Source organism: Oncorhynchus masou, chromosome 2 (assembly GCF_036934945.1).
Source record: "Oncorhynchus masou masou isolate Uvic2021 chromosome 2, UVic_Omas_1.1, whole genome shotgun sequence".
In the NCBI taxonomy this organism is placed as follows: domain Eukaryota; kingdom Metazoa; phylum Chordata; class Actinopteri; order Salmoniformes; family Salmonidae; genus Oncorhynchus; species Oncorhynchus masou.
Genome location: NC_088213.1, coordinates 43,032,547 through 43,044,506, shown reverse-complemented (window position 1 = coordinate 43,044,506; position 11,960 = coordinate 43,032,547). Strand labels below are relative to the sequence as shown.

Sequence of the window (11,960 nt, the reverse complement as noted above, 5' to 3'; positions counted from 1 at the left end):
ACAACATGCAGAATTCTAGTGACAGTCTCAGATCTGAATTTAGTTTTGATTAATTTCTGTAAAAAGTATTATTGCTGAGTCTACGAATAATAACAAGCAGATCATGATCAGGAACGCATGTTTATTTCCAATATTACAACAGTTTCCTTTGCATGTAGAGAAAAATGAGAAGAAATAACAATCAATCATCGTCATCGCCGCCTGTTTTGTCAATAACTTTCTTCATCCATCGTCTCATACGGAAAAGATGAGTGTAGAATCCATATTTCCCATCCCTGTCACATCCTTCTCCCCAGGACACAATGCCGATCTGGTACCAACGGTTGTCATCTGGGCTCTGTGAATGAGGATATAAGTCATTCTCATGAGTATATCAAATAAAGTGGGGGATATGCAAGACATTTAATGAGTGAAGTTTGTGTTTCTCTAGTTGTATACCTTCATGACAAAGGGACCACCGCTGTCCCCTTCACAAGCGTCACCAGTTTTCTGTTCCTCTGGTTTGAAGCCTGAAAAGTACATTGGCATTGTGAGGAAGCATCATACTAATGGTAACACCTGTGATTCACCAAATTGTTTATCAGGTCACCAATTCACTTTTGATTACCATATTGGATGGACTTGAGCTGCAGTATACAGCAATTACCACACTGAGAAAAGAGCTGAGAACTGCTACTCACCGGCACAGAACATATTGTCAGTGATGCGGATAGAGGTAGAGTCTCTGCAGATATCCTGTTCAACGATGGGTAGATGGATCTGCTGGAGAACTGTGGGTAGAGACTTGGGGGAGGAACTCCATGTCTCATATAGGTTCCCCCAGCCTGTCACACGGCCTTTATAGCCAGCAAACATCAGTCTTGAAGGAGAAATCGAAAAAAAGGATGCTACCAATGCTAGTAAGGGAAAAAGCTCCGAAATGTTAATAATTCATATTTAATAATTACTGCTAGCTACGTTAAACTCTCTTACGTCTTAGCAACCTGCTTGGTTGGTAGACAGACAGGATGAATCTCATCTGTGAAAGTAATGGGCCTCCTCATGTGCAGCAGAGCAATGTCCCGGTTCAGATTCTCCTTCCAGTTGTACTTGGGGTGGACAATTATCTCATCAATAGCCACAATCTTCTCTGTGCCCTTCTCAAACCTGGGATTAGGTTGAAATACGGTATGAGCCAAGAATATTTTGCTATGGCTATAATATTGTTTTGTCTTAAGTCTTATGGCATGTCATAGTTCACTGTTGAACTGTGCAAAGGTCAATGGGTGTTGTTTGTTTAATAAAGATAAAATGGGAAAATAGGAGATGGCCACTCACTTAGCTCTGTTATGTTTGCCAAGGCGGACCAGGATGTCATTGATGGTGAAGTTTTTGTTCCATGGTGGATAGAGGATGCAGTGGGCTGCAGTGAGGATCCACTCATCACTGATTAGACTGGCCCCACACAGCAGCTCCTGTGGGCTTTTCTTGTACAACATCACCTGCCTACCACCAAAGCATCCATGAATAACAGGTATCATAATTTTCTTCTGCCAAATTACATCTGTGCCTTTCTTTTTAGGCCGAGGCTGCGGATCTGACTTTTCCAGCCTTGTGTGCATTTCTCACGGCCAATCGTGAAATGATCATTATTCAGGTTTTACTGGTGAAATGTCCATGCAGCATCTGCATACCAACCATTTGATCTCAATCAGATTCATGGGGATAAGCATTTAGATCTTCTTGAGTTTTAGGCTACCGTTTCAAAGAAGCCTACAGTGTTATTTTGAATTCATGTACAGTGAGTGTATTTTAGAGCAGATGGTGTTAACAAACTGTAGTATAGCCAACCTGTGTCGTGTTTCAATCAAAGCACATATTTTGCCTAGTGGTGCGCTTTTGAGTTTTGGCCACATGAGGAAAAAAAAGACAATTTGATCGCAATCATCCTAAAATATCAAAAGAAATTAGGTGGTGTTTTTTTGTCTTAGAGTAACGTTACTGTGCTATTATATTTGGTTATGCTATGTAGAACAGGCTACTATCATTATGTGATCTTGAAGACATCGATTCAGCTTTGATCTAACTTTATTAAAAGGCACCATTCGCCAGAGTAGCTCTATTGTCTATGAGTAGAACAGAGACTGTGTGCAAAGTAGAGAATCTCGCATGTGCAAAAGCTTCGGGGGCCCTTGGCTGTCTGGAAGAAAGGTGCAGAAAAGTCAGTTCTGTAGACACTCCATTCTTTTAAATTGGGCAATGCATCGACAACCCCAAAACACATCCTCTCAATGACAGACACACAGATAACTTCCTTTCCCGCACCCACCGTGTATATGGTCAAACATGACGACCATGATCCTAAGTAGTAGTCCTACGTAAATGCAATAGAATACATGTGGTGTTTTGAATATCTATTAATTTCATTACCATGGTGCACTGGCCACTTCTGCGTCAATCCCTTTAACAATACGGCCTCCTTGGTAGGAGTCAATCAGTTCTTGCTCTCTACCATCCTTCTTACTTATCTTCTCAAACATGGGTCGCTCTCCGCACACTGAAAACAAAGTCATGAAATAAACTCTTTACTCCTCTGTTTGCCGTACCTTACACTTTATGTAAAAACAAAAAAAATCCTAACCAAAATTATACTACTTACCCAACTCTCCACTGCCAAAGCTCCGAGGGCTGAAGAAGGATTGTCTGGGCCCAGAGAGTGTTGTCCTTTCCCTTCCACCAGCCGCCTCCTCATAGTTATCTATTGGGTCATCTGAAAGAGAACAACAGTCCAGCACTCACAGTAAAGAGCATTTATGATACTTGTCAGATATCCTTTTTCTCCCCCCAGTGTCCTAATATTTTAAGTGAATCATTTAAAACTGGAAAAAGTGTTGAAACAGCTCACCACACATCTCAAGGTCACAGTAGTCCACAGTGGTATTTCCATGCTTGTCCACATAGCACCAGGGTCCCTCCATATCTCCGTCAGGGTTTCTACAGTGGTTCGTCACAAGTTTGACCTCTGGGATGAAATTCTTTCCTTTGCTGAGTGCCAATGCCTTTGGGGAGGCCCAAGGCAGACACGTTTTGCCATTCATGGTAACTGAGAGATCACCTGTATAATCCAAGCCATTGTTGGCCAGGCAGTCCTTCTTAGTGTACTTGGCTTTCCCATCCACTGTAGCAGATACTTTTGGGGGTACCCAAGGCTCACCTGTAAGGGAACAATCACAATTGAGGACCGCTAAGACATATTGCAACAAGCAACATGCTCTGCACTTTGTTGTTGAACAAGGAGGCATATAAACCACCGGTTGTCAGTGTAAAAGTACACCTTGCTCAGCAACAACATGCAACCAAATGTTGGTTATTATGCAAGTAGTGAAATCATACCACATTTTGGGACGGTGCATTGCTCTCTCCTGACTGTGGGATCTCTGGTGAAGCACCAAGGTCCTTCAGGAGTTTTGTCTGGGTTCCTGCAATAGTTCTCATACAGGGTCTCATCCAGCGAAGAATTGAACTCCCTAAGAAGAGATGTTACCCCTCAGCAACAACACATCACGTATGGAACAACTTTGAAATTACGTTCCTCATGTTATGGGGTCAATAATACATACGTAATTCTGTGTGGGAAGTTACTGCGCCAGTACTGGCATGTTTTGCCTGAGGAAGTAGTGGAGATGGTACCATTGTAGTTCACACCATTGCCCACTGAGCACTCTCCTGTAAGACGCAGGCCCACATAATATTTGAGAAACAGGATGTCCTGCTCAAAAAATGTATCGTGACATTATAACATTTTCCTTGTAGAATCCTCACACTTTTTAGCTGATTTCAACACAAACATTAACATTTAGTCAATCAATCATTGACGTACAGTGCCTTGCAAACGTATTCATCCCCCTTGGCCTTTTACCTATTTTGTTAAATTACAACCTGTAACATAAATAGATTTTTATTTTGATTTCATGTAATGGACATACACTAAATAGTCCAAATTGGTGAAGTGGAATGAAAAAAAAAAAAAAAAAAAAGGCAAGGAGGGCATTTATCAGAGAGGCAACAAAGAGACCAAAGATAACCGTGAAGGAGCTGCAAAGCTCCACAGCAGAGATTGGAGTATCTGTCCATAGGACCCCTTTAAGCCGTACACTCCACAGAGCTGGGCTTTACGGAAGTGGCCAGAAAAAATGCCTTTTCTTAAAAAATAAAATAAGCAAACACGTTTGGTGTTCACCAAAAGGCATGTGGGAGACTCCCTAAACATATGGAAGAAGGTACTCTGGTCAGATATGGCTAAAATTGAGCTATTTGGCCATCAAGGAAAACGCTATGTCTGGCGCAAACACAACACCTCTCATCACCCGAGAACACCATGTGGTGATGTTTTTCATCGGCAGGGACTGGGAAACTGGTCAGAGTTTTAGGATGGCGCTAAATACATGGTAATTCTTGAGGGAAACCTGTTTCAGTCTTCCAGATATTTGAGACTGGGATGGAGGTTCACCTTCCAGCAGGACAATGACCCTAAGCATTTTGCTAAAGCATCACTCGGGTGGTTTAAGGGGAAACATGTCTTGGAATGGCCTAGTCAAAGCCCAGACCTCAATCCAAATGAGAATCTGTGGTATGACTTAAAGATTGCTGTACACCAGCAGAACCCATCCAACTTGAAGGAGCTGCAGCAGTTTTGCCTTGAAGAATGGGCAAAAATTCCAGTGGCTAGATGTGCCCAAGTTTATAGACACTCCAAGAGACTTGCAGCTGTAATTGCTGCAAAAGGTGGGTCTTCAAAGTATTGCCTTTTTTTTTGGGGGGGGGGGGGGTGAATAGGTATGCACGCTCAAGTTGTTTTTTTTTGGTCTTATTTCTTGTATCTTCAAAGTGGTAGGCAATGTTGTGTAAATCAAATGATACAAACCCCCCAAAAATCTATTTTAATTCCAGATTGTAAGGCAACAAAATAGGAAAAATACCAAAGGAGGTGAATACTTTCGCAAGCCACTGTATTTGAAATGTGCAGTGTAATCAGGCCATAATTATTACCACTGGCATCAATACACCCTCTCAATTTTTTTATACTGTCCTTGGCTCTCAGCAGTGAAGTGCCTTTGCAAGCTGTGAAGAAGACAGAGCAAGAATTAGAAAACATGAGGAAATACTTGACTCTACTTGCTTATAATTGCCAAAGCCGATATTAATGTTTGTTTTTTAAGCATAAAGAGCATAGCATGTGTGGGAAGAGCAAAACGTGGGGTCACCGACACTGGGGCTAAAGCCTGTTCCTCAAACAAGTCGACTCACATCTCAGTTGCACTTTGTTCTGGTTCAATACCATCTATTTACATTGGGTGTTCTGACTGATGATTGCATATTCCATGGATAAGGTTTTGATCGAAACCACATGTAATAACGAATAAAAAACAAATACTTACCCAAATAGGTGGTCCAAAAGGCCTTCTAAATTAAGAAAGATCAATTGAGACAGTTATTTGGGGAGAAATACTATAATCATACTTTATTACACAAATAAACATAGTGTTACCCAGGTAAACAGAAAGCTCATGATTTAGTTAACAGTATACCAAGGTGAATATTAATGTGCTTTGCATGATACTTCAATCGAACAAGCCAGACATTCTCACCGTCTTGTCAGGCTTTTCAAAGACTTCACGGGCTTCTTCATGGTCACAGATCTCCTCGATGCACTCCCGTTCCAAGTTCCCAGGTTTCAACTCCTCGAGGAAGGAATTTGCCCGTTTAGCACGGATAAAAACCTGTGAGGCCTCCTTGCTGTTAAGAAATACTATAAACAAATATTTGATAACTCAACCTATTGTTTAGTGAAATTATAACTGACAAATAGCCTAATTCACATCAAGGAGTAACAATTTAAGGAGTATACATTTTCAGAATATCGATATTTTGAAGCTTGCTTTTAGGCTTTCAGGGCTGATAAATAACTGGTATCTTACCATTTTCACAAAGGGTGATCTGAAGTGTAGAAGAAAATAGTAGAGTGAAAATGAGAGTTGCGGGTATTCGACCCATTGTTGCGGATGGTTAAGACAGAACTCCTTGCAAAACCTAGGACATCACCAAACCTTCTCACCCCCTCAAAATCCAGTACTCATTGAAACCCCCCACTTTCTGTTACATTGAACCACCTGGTTAATATTGAACCACTGTACTAAGATTGACTAGGGGCTGCGCCTCCCACCTGGGTCATGTCAACAACAGGAAATTGCACTCAGTATTTCCATTAAAGTTTCAACTATTACCTATAGCCATGGATACGCTTTCCACACTATGTCAAGAATAGTTTTCGCCATGGTTTATTTTCTGTCAGGGCCTACTCATGGATTACTTTATAAAAAAAATGTTTGCTATTAAGTCATTACAAGAGGAATATCATAAGATAAAGACAAAGGCCATGTCAAAAACACACACAATAAATCAACCTTTTAAATACTGCCATTTGCTAATTTAGAGTATGATAGTGTGTGCTGCATAAACAAGCATAGCAAACACACAGTAAAGTTGCTCCAAACCAGAATATTTGCTGATTCAGTCTCGGACTGTCCCAACCATCTAAATATTTGCACCCAAATATTGAATGACGCATTGGATAAAGAGTGAATGGTCAAAGTCGTGTTCAAAAACACATATAACTCTTGTAAAGCCACCACAGAGGTACTTCTCTATTTTAATTGGAGTCTTCAACAATAATGATTGTCTTGTTGATGGACCATATTTACAACAGTGTATTAAAATACAGTAAAGCTATTTAATAAGCCTTCATAAACATTCTCTAGACATCAAATATATTTTAGTCAGATAAAAAAGAAAACTATTCATGAGGATTTCTCTTTGTAACCATTAAGATATTTCCTCAAATACAGGGGCATGTAGTTTTAGTACAGTCCTTGAAAAGAACATTTGCTGTAGATAGTGGCTAGACAAGATCCACCACAGATGAGTCAATATTTGCTGATATCTTTAACTCTTGACAATTATGGCTCCCTTCTCCAGTAATCTAAATGGAGTATCCTGATGGTGATAACATATTTTATATTCATGACAAATGCATTTTCCTAATAAGTACTGCTTATTGTCTTATTTTAGGTAAAGTACATCTAGCAGGCAAAACAACATTTTTTCTTCACATTCTTGGTTTTATTTGAAGATTTAAAAAAATAAAAACAGCAACAGAAAGCAAAATGGTGTGACTTGCAGTTTTAAACTCCTGTTTCTATCTCTATTGTCTCTGCCACAGAGCTCAGTCCATCCTCTCCCTGTAGAATCACCAGGTTGCTGTGTGTTTTGTGCTCCCTTACCACAATGCACTTATCATTAGAATCTGAGACAATTATCTCAATGACATTCTCATTTAGCTGAATCTGGCCCAAATCCTGTTCCAACCCTTCCTCTATTACCACAGAAGATATGGCATTATCATGATACGAGTCATAGGTGCTGACAACAACCTCCCCTGAGTTAGGCATGGCTAAGTCTTCGATGGCCTGAACATACACTACTGTCTGACTCTCCATGTTCTCTTCAGTGACATCAACCCATGGCTTGACCTCTGTCTTGCGAGGGGTCTTTCTAGGTCTGCCTCTAGCAGGGGCAGAGTGGCTAGACTCCAGAGCTGCCAGAGCGTCAGCTAGCTCCCCAGATGTCCGATCTTCTCTCTTTTTATGGGAGAGCTGGTGGCGAACCAAGCTCTGCATTAGCGTGTAGCCAGCACCACATGCCTGACATTTGTAGGGCTTCTCCTCTAGGTGGGACTTCATGTGCCGGCGTAGCTTGGTGGCCATGGTGTAGGCCTTCCCACACACCTCACACTTGTGAGGTCTCTCCCCTGTGTGTAAACGTTCGTGGGCCCGCAAGGTGTGGGGGTCCCGCAAGGCTTTGCCACATATAGGGCAGAGGTAGACTTCCCCTGTGTGTGATATGAGGTGTCTGCGGAGTTCAGGCACCTGTGAGAAGTACTGATTACAATGGTTACACTTGTAAGGCTTTTCCCCTGTGTGGATGCGTAGATGCCCCAAAAGGTTCCCCCGCTGTCGGAATGTCTTACTGCAGTGGGGACAGGCATAAGGCCGTTCTCCTGTGTGCAAGCGCATGTGATTCCTAAGGGAGCCCGAATTGGCCAGTTCTTTATCGCAGACAGGGCACTTGAGCTTAGGAGCATGGTAATTTTCTTCCTTGGCGCGGTGGGCCTCCCTATGAATACGTAATGAAGGCCGGCGGGCAAAAGCCTTCCCACAGATATCGCAGACAAAAGGCCTCTCTCCTGTATGAAGAACTTCATGCTCCTTCAGATCCCGTTTCAGGCCATAGCTCTTGTCACACTGCTGGCACTTGAATGGCCTCTCTCCCTTATGCATCAGAAGGTGGGCCCTGAAGTTCTCTTGAGAGCTGTAATTCTTACCACACTCTGTGCATAAGTAAGGCTTTAGGTCCGAGTGAGTGAATTTGTGCTTCTTCAGGTGACAGAGCTGAAAGAAACTCTTGTCACACTCGTCACATGTATACCTCCTTTCCCTGATGTTAAAGAGGTCTGGAGCTGTCAAAAGCTCCTCCTTCTTCCCCCCTTTGTCACTATCCTTTGGGATTTCATCTGCGCTTATATTTTCTCTATCTTTTATGTCTGTTTCTTGGCAAGCTTGTCCATTTTCATCACCAACTCTGGACGTAACCTCCAATGTCACTTGACGATCCAGATACCTATTTTTGCACCCTTGAAGACGCTTGTGGATGCAGCTCACCAATGAATGCACCTTCCTGGGTTTAGCAGCCAGTCTGCAACTGGCCCTGACCACCTGTGGCCCCTGTTCCTCCTGGAGATTTCTTACCACATTACCTGGTTCTTCACTGCTCTTTGGAGGCTCGTCTGCAGGACTCACAAGTTTGTCCTCAATAGAGCATGGCACATTGGTTATTTCTGGAATGAAACGTTCTGTTTTTATTATTTTGCCTGAGTCAACGTCTCCATTCTGTTCCATTGTTTTATCACCCCTGGAATGAGAGTCTCTCACACATCTCTTTTTCATTTTGTAGATAAGAGGTTTGGTCCTTTTGATTCCAGCCTGGCTTTTCTCCTCCGCCACCATCAACCCCAGTGGAGAAGTTGACATGTCTGAATCTTCAGTGTGCTCCTCAGGCTCTGTAAGACATACAGACATCTTCCACGTAACATTTCGGAAACAACTATCCAAATATAAAATGTCATAATTTCATAACATCATCCTTATTAGTAGTCATATTTATTAGTTAGTGTGTATTAAGAATGTGGGTGTCAGGCTTACCTGTAAGCTTGAGCTCTTGCTCCATGGAGTTTACACCTGGGGATCTATCCTCCCTGGACTTGCGAGGTGTAACTTGTTTGCGAGGTTTGCCTGGTGTTATTAGTGACCCTCCGTGGCTTCCATCGTGTTCCGGAGAATCAGCTAGGAAACTCCAAAGCAGAAGTTCTGTCCCTGGGTTGATGTCTTTGCAGGCCCTTAGACAGAGACTTCCATCCACCTCATGAACAGTAACATTCTGTTCATCCTTTCTCCTTGCATTACAGGCAAATCTACATAAAACAAAGAGGGTTTCTCTCTTGCAATGACCAAATTAAACGTGTCAGTAATGTTAATGTGTTTGATACAGCTGAGCGCTACAACAACAACAAAACATTTTGTTATTCTTCTTTACCCAGAGACACCTACCTAATCCAATAGCACCTGTCCCAAAGATGCCCCTTGATTATCGTATGATATGCTTCTTCCATCAAGCTCTGACGACAACAAATGTGTTACATTCAATACACTTGCAATATTATAGAAACTTGAGCAAGTGTGTGCCTCCGCCATCACAACCACTCTAATACATACCTCTGTAAAGTCTTCACTTTGGTCAAAAGTGTTGCTTTGGTTTTCCACACCCAGAAGCATCCCTTTCTGCAGAGCATGTCCTACACACCAGAGCCCCAACTGGCCATCATTTGCTAGAGAGGGGCCCACTGTCAGTCCACGAGGAACAGCATTCAGCACACTGTGTAGGAAGTCCTGGTTTAGGGATGGGCCCCTCATACCCAGAGAGTCCATCCTACTCTCTGTAGCCACAAAATGTAGAGACTCTTAAAAATGCAAATGTTTTGAACGTCGTTTACAATGACTAGCTTACAATGGCACACAAAAAAATGCACGTTTTGGATGTCATTTACAATGACTAGCTACATTGGAAGTTGAAACCTATCTCCTTGATTTGTTTCAAGCTGTCATTGATACAGTACTTGTATAATGTGACACAGTACTGTATAAGAAACAGCAGCCACATATACAATGTATATACCATAGGAATATGGCCATCGTTGATCAATAATTGTGTGTGACATGCATACGTGATTGCGTGGACCTGGCGGGTGGCAAGCTATGTCGTGACAACTTATGTGTGCATGCGCGGACAAGGCAACACATCTCAGTGCTAATGTAAGCCGCTGTCAAAACCACGAGCCAACGTTAACGTTAACAAAAGTTGGCCTGCTTAACTGGAAACAGTAGACGTCGACAAGGGACCGTGAGTAAGTTTGTCAATTAATTGTGACAGACAGCCAATTATTGTGAAGAAGCACAAGCCAACTATTAACTGGCGAGCTAGCAAGCTATGCTTTCAGTAGCTAACGTTAGCTCTAACAGGCTTGAGTATACATCAGAACTCTAGAAACAGTGGTTATTTAGCTTGATAGCTAATTAATAACGAACGTGAACGTTTTTTTATTTGTTCTCGGTGGCACTGATGATGCTAACTAACAAACTCAAGCACCTGTTTTTGCTACCATGCATGCTACATTGTTGTTGTCTGGCTAACCAGTCGACGACAGTGTGAACATGATACTACGATTAGGATATCACACATATTTCAAGTAGACGTTCGATTCGCGGCAATAACACGAAAACATTTCCACTAACTCAGGATTTCCACAGGGTCTTGGCCAATTTGTATCATTCGTTTTTTCCATTTGAAAACTCCGGGAAAATCATCGTTCTCCAGCCGAGGACAGAATCCGGAAGTCCTCAAGTTCCTTTCTATCTAAACATTCCGACAGGAAATATGTCATTTGACCCACATCGTAAATGAAATATATTTTTTCTAATTCGAATGGTTAAAAAGCCAGATTACTACATGATATAGTTATGGATCTTTAGCTATCGTACCTTGCTGCTTTTGTTTTTTCCCAACTTCAACATATATTTGTCAGCGGCAATAGGAACTCATGTACGTTATCTCGTGGAGCAAGGTGTCGTGGTCCCAATTATGCTTTTGCCATTGCCAGACTGAAATTGAATGTCGAGTTTATTTTAAATACTAGGACTAATTGTATTACCTGATCCACCTGTATTCATGAACTGCCATTATATTATGCTTTTTCTACCAACAGACTTGACATGGTATGCTGAGGTGGGGAGTCTGGGGACCTATGCACTATGGCAGAGTCACTTGCCATCCAGGACCATTCAACAGAAGCAGAACTATGCACCAAGTAGTAATATGAATCAATTTGGCCTAGTAGCCAGCGGATTGCTTACAGCTGCAGACAGGCTATGGCTGGATAGGCTTCCTGTGTAAATTAAGACACAGCGCCGGCTCCGAAAATGTACCTTAAATCCAGCAATGAGAAATGTGTTGTACTCCGAATTGTCCCATTATCCCAACTGTTACACAGAGAAGATCAAATAGCAGTTGTTCAATCGTCTCAGTGTAACAGTTGGGATAATGGAACAATTCAGAGTACAACACATTCCTCATCCCTGGATTGAGGTATGTTTTGTGAGATATATCTCGCACCGGCTCTGATGTGTCTTAATCTACACAGAAAACCTGTCTGACCCTAGTGCAGCTGTAAGCAAGCGGGTTGGATCTGCTGGATAGCCTAGTAGTATCTATGTGTTCTATCCTCTACTAATCAATGATCTGCTGTTTTGATC

General features: G+C 42.0%; 2 protein-coding genes across 4 annotated transcripts; both read right to left on the bottom strand.

The window, feature by feature from the left end:
• Window positions 1-101: 101 nt before the first annotated feature.
• Window positions 102-6,122, bottom strand: LOC135505188 (prothrombin-like). 2 transcript variants are annotated; one of them, XM_064924346.1, is made up of 14 exons: window positions 5,958-6,122; window positions 5,628-5,788; window positions 5,418-5,442; window positions 4,975-5,100; window positions 3,600-3,705; window positions 3,373-3,506; window positions 2,885-3,193; window positions 2,639-2,749; window positions 2,410-2,536; window positions 1,318-1,485; window positions 973-1,146; window positions 681-859; window positions 439-509; window positions 102-337 (listed from the first exon to the last, which is right to left on the bottom strand). In XM_064924346.1, the coding sequence occupies exons 1-14, from the start codon at window positions 6,031-6,033 to the stop codon at window positions 182-184; spliced, it is 1,923 nt and encodes a 640-aa protein (XP_064780418.1). In that variant the 5' UTR covers window positions 6,034-6,122; the 3' UTR covers window positions 102-181. The 2 variants fall into 2 exon arrangements, with proteins under 2 accessions (XP_064780418.1, XP_064780426.1); XM_064924354.1 differs by having other exon boundaries at window positions 5,029-5,100; window positions 5,958-6,120.
• A 627-nt stretch (window positions 6,123-6,749) lies between these two features.
• znf408 (zinc finger protein 408) lies at window positions 6,750-11,052 on the bottom strand. 2 transcript variants are annotated; one of them, XM_064924325.1, is made up of 5 exons: window positions 10,944-11,052; window positions 9,867-10,087; window positions 9,702-9,769; window positions 9,297-9,565; window positions 6,750-9,154 (listed from the first exon to the last, which is right to left on the bottom strand). In XM_064924325.1, the coding sequence occupies exons 1-5, from the start codon at window positions 10,978-10,980 to the stop codon at window positions 7,221-7,223; spliced, it is 2,529 nt and encodes an 842-aa protein (XP_064780397.1). In that variant the 5' UTR covers window positions 10,981-11,052; the 3' UTR covers window positions 6,750-7,220. The 2 variants fall into 2 exon arrangements, with proteins under 2 accessions (XP_064780397.1, XP_064780404.1); XM_064924332.1 differs by having other exon boundaries at window positions 9,867-10,026; window positions 10,944-11,036.
• Between the last annotated feature and the right edge of the window lie 908 nt (window positions 11,053-11,960).